At 36.6% G+C, this 2,808-nt stretch overlaps 1 protein-coding gene across 1 annotated transcript in view; it reads right to left on the bottom strand.

Moving 5' to 3' along the window:
• The window catches only part of LOC107672430 (vascular cell adhesion protein 1-like), a 31,152-nt gene that overhangs the window by 17,134 nt on the left and 11,210 nt on the right, over window positions 1-2,808 (bottom strand). Inside the window, exons 2-3 of the mRNA XM_016465617.1 lie at window positions 1,354-1,620; window positions 921-1,247 (exon numbers count right to left, since the gene is read on the bottom strand). Of these exons, the coding sequence (XP_016321103.1) occupies window positions 921-1,247; window positions 1,354-1,620 (594 nt within the window). The remainder of the gene's footprint in view (window positions 1-920; window positions 1,248-1,353; window positions 1,621-2,808) is intronic.

A 2,808-nucleotide genomic window follows, 5' to 3' on the forward strand; every position in this document is an offset into this window, starting at 1 on the left:
AAACAACAGCCAAGAAACCTTAAGGATTTAGAGAGGATCTGTAAAGAGGAGTGGATCAAAATCCCTCCCGAGGTGTGTGCAAACCTGGTGACCAACTACAAAAAACGTCTTACCTCTGTGCTTGCCAACAAGGGTTTCTGCACCAAGTAGTAAGTCATGTTTTGCTTGGGGATCAAATATTTATTTCACTTACTGAAATGCAATTCAATTTCTAACCTTTATATAATGTGTTTTTTCTGTATTTGTTGGTTGGTATTCTGTCTCTGTACGTTAAAATAAACCTACCATGAAAATTACAGACCCTTCATTTCTTTGCAAGTGGGCAAACTTACAAAACCAGCAGGGGATCAAATAAATATTTTCTCCACTGTACATTTCATTTAATAACTTAAATAGTTCAGTCTGTTCCTCACACTTTTTGATAAAGGAGTGTTGTTTTGCATATGGATAAAAGTCAGTAGATTGACATGTCCTTATTGAGAGTGTGTTGCTCCAAGTTCTGTGGTGGTTGAGAAATCTTTCAAATATGAAGTGTTTTCCAGTACACACTGCTCTCCTTATGAAACAGCATCAGTGTGGCTGATCTCTCTGAGTCCCTCTTACAAATGAGATGCTAATTTCCTCCCGTTTGACTAAATTGCTTAAAATTAGACTGCTCACTTTTATATCCTCTCAATCTCATCTGCAAAAGTGGAACATCAGAATCGCCTCGAAACATTTCAAAAAGGTCAAACACATCTAGGATTTTAATTTAGGCAGAATTCCCCACTGTAAAAAAAAGTCACATGATGCATCTGATCCCTATTACTACACAACTTGACACACTGTGTCACTGCTACAACCACTAAAAGTCTTCTTGATTCGGATATGTTAACATACTCTAAAAATATTAATCATATAAGCTAACAGATCTTACGTACAATATACAGTAATGCTGAGAGGATTTGATGAAATTGTAGGATGAGGTTGAGGTCCTTCTGCTCCCAGATCCAGCTCTGCTTCACACCTGTATTGAGCTCCATCATCAGCTCTGTCTGGACGGATCAGGAGTCTGACAGTTTCATTCACTGGAGTCTCGCTAGTGTCAGTGAAGGTGGTTTGATCCAGCAGAGTCTGTCCTTTGTACCAGTTGACAGTGAGATTCTGAACAGGAGCCACATTGTGAACGTCACACTGGAGCTCATACAGCTCTCCCTCCTTCATTGGTCCATTGTGATTCACACTGATGAACACACTGTCTGGAGTCTCTGTGGAGGAAGATTTACACACTCTGAAATCTGCTGTGATGAATGTACATTTATTGGATATTTCTGAGAATAAAAAGAAAAAAATATCAGTAACAGAGAAACTGACTGTAAACAGTGACTGGCAGCTCTACTGGACACTGATCCACATCCTTATAGTTTATGTAGCAGAATGGCTTTATGTCCCATTCTGTCAGTTCTGGCACTCTCCATGTGATCAGACTCTGGTTTTTGGTCATGGGCACTGCTCCCTCACTGGCTTCCCATCCCATCCCTTTATGCGGGACTGAAGTGTTACATTTAGCTGCAACAGAACCGCCGTATCTCACAACAACTCTCTGTGGGTTGAGCTGAAGAGGACATTCAGTTTGTGCACCTGTTAAACAAATTTAAGAGTAGGCTGTGATGTACAGTATTTTAATCACTTATACTGTAATAATAAACAAAACTCATATTACTAATGGGACAACACATCAGCAAAAATGCCAGAGATTTTTTCCTCCAAACATTTCAACATATTTTCAGTTGGCTTGACAAACTACACAAAATCACAATGTACTACACAATATATATATATACAAACACAGTGCCTTTAAAGTAAAGTCACTGCCTTTCAATTTTCTCTTTAATGCACTTAACATAAAACTTTAATTTGCAAGGCTTGTTTTTATAAATCTGACCTTAATTTAATCCAGCTAATCTTAATGGTAAATCAATGTCTTATTTATAATAAACTTTCTATAGTGCTTTTAAAAGTAACACCTCAAAGCACTTCACAAGAATAAGATCAAATAAGAAATACAATTATACAAACAATACATTAATAAAAGTGAAATACAGACAAAAATAAAATGCAAACTATCAAAAGTTTAACAAGTAAATAAAGAATAAGACAATTACAAAATAATCACAATTACAAAATAATCAGGTAAAAGCTACCCCAAAAAATAATCTAAAACAAATAAGGGAAAATGTAAAAATACTAAGGGGTTCTGCTTGCCTAATCTCGGCAGGCAAAGAATTCCAAAGTTTTGATAGATTTTGAAAATAAAAGTAAATGGAACAATTAAAAGGTCAGCTTTACACATGCTGGTGTGTAGGGGGTTGAAAGATCAGAGACAATGAGGGGCCAAACCATGCAAAACTTTATAAGAATTTTAAACTCAACACAGAATCTGACAGGGAGCCAATGTAAAGACTCAAGACAGGAGTGATATGATCCTGTAAGGTCCACGGGATTGTCCCAACGGAGGTATCCGATGGTGGATGAAGGTTTCCTGTGTGTTCTGTCTTTTTGGCGCGCAAAGTTATTTAATTTAAGTTAAATTATAATCTGACTCCATTTTACTATGACCTCGCATTTGAGTTAGAATGCTAATTATCATTGATCATTTATAGGATAATTTATAGGGCTGCACGATAAACCGCATAAATTACTTAAATTATAAGTAATTACTTAATAATTAAATTACTTGTCAGTAAAGCCATTCTGTAATCAGCAGTAAATCTCCATCACGTGTGGGCTTTCACATTGAGCAGCATTAACTACACAGAGCCGGTGTTC

The sequence above is a fragment of the Sinocyclocheilus anshuiensis genome, unplaced genomic scaffold (assembly GCF_001515605.1).
Source record: "Sinocyclocheilus anshuiensis isolate Anshui unplaced genomic scaffold, SAMN03320099.WGS_v1.1 scaffold1430, whole genome shotgun sequence".
In the NCBI taxonomy this organism is placed as follows: domain Eukaryota; kingdom Metazoa; phylum Chordata; class Actinopteri; order Cypriniformes; family Cyprinidae; genus Sinocyclocheilus; species Sinocyclocheilus anshuiensis.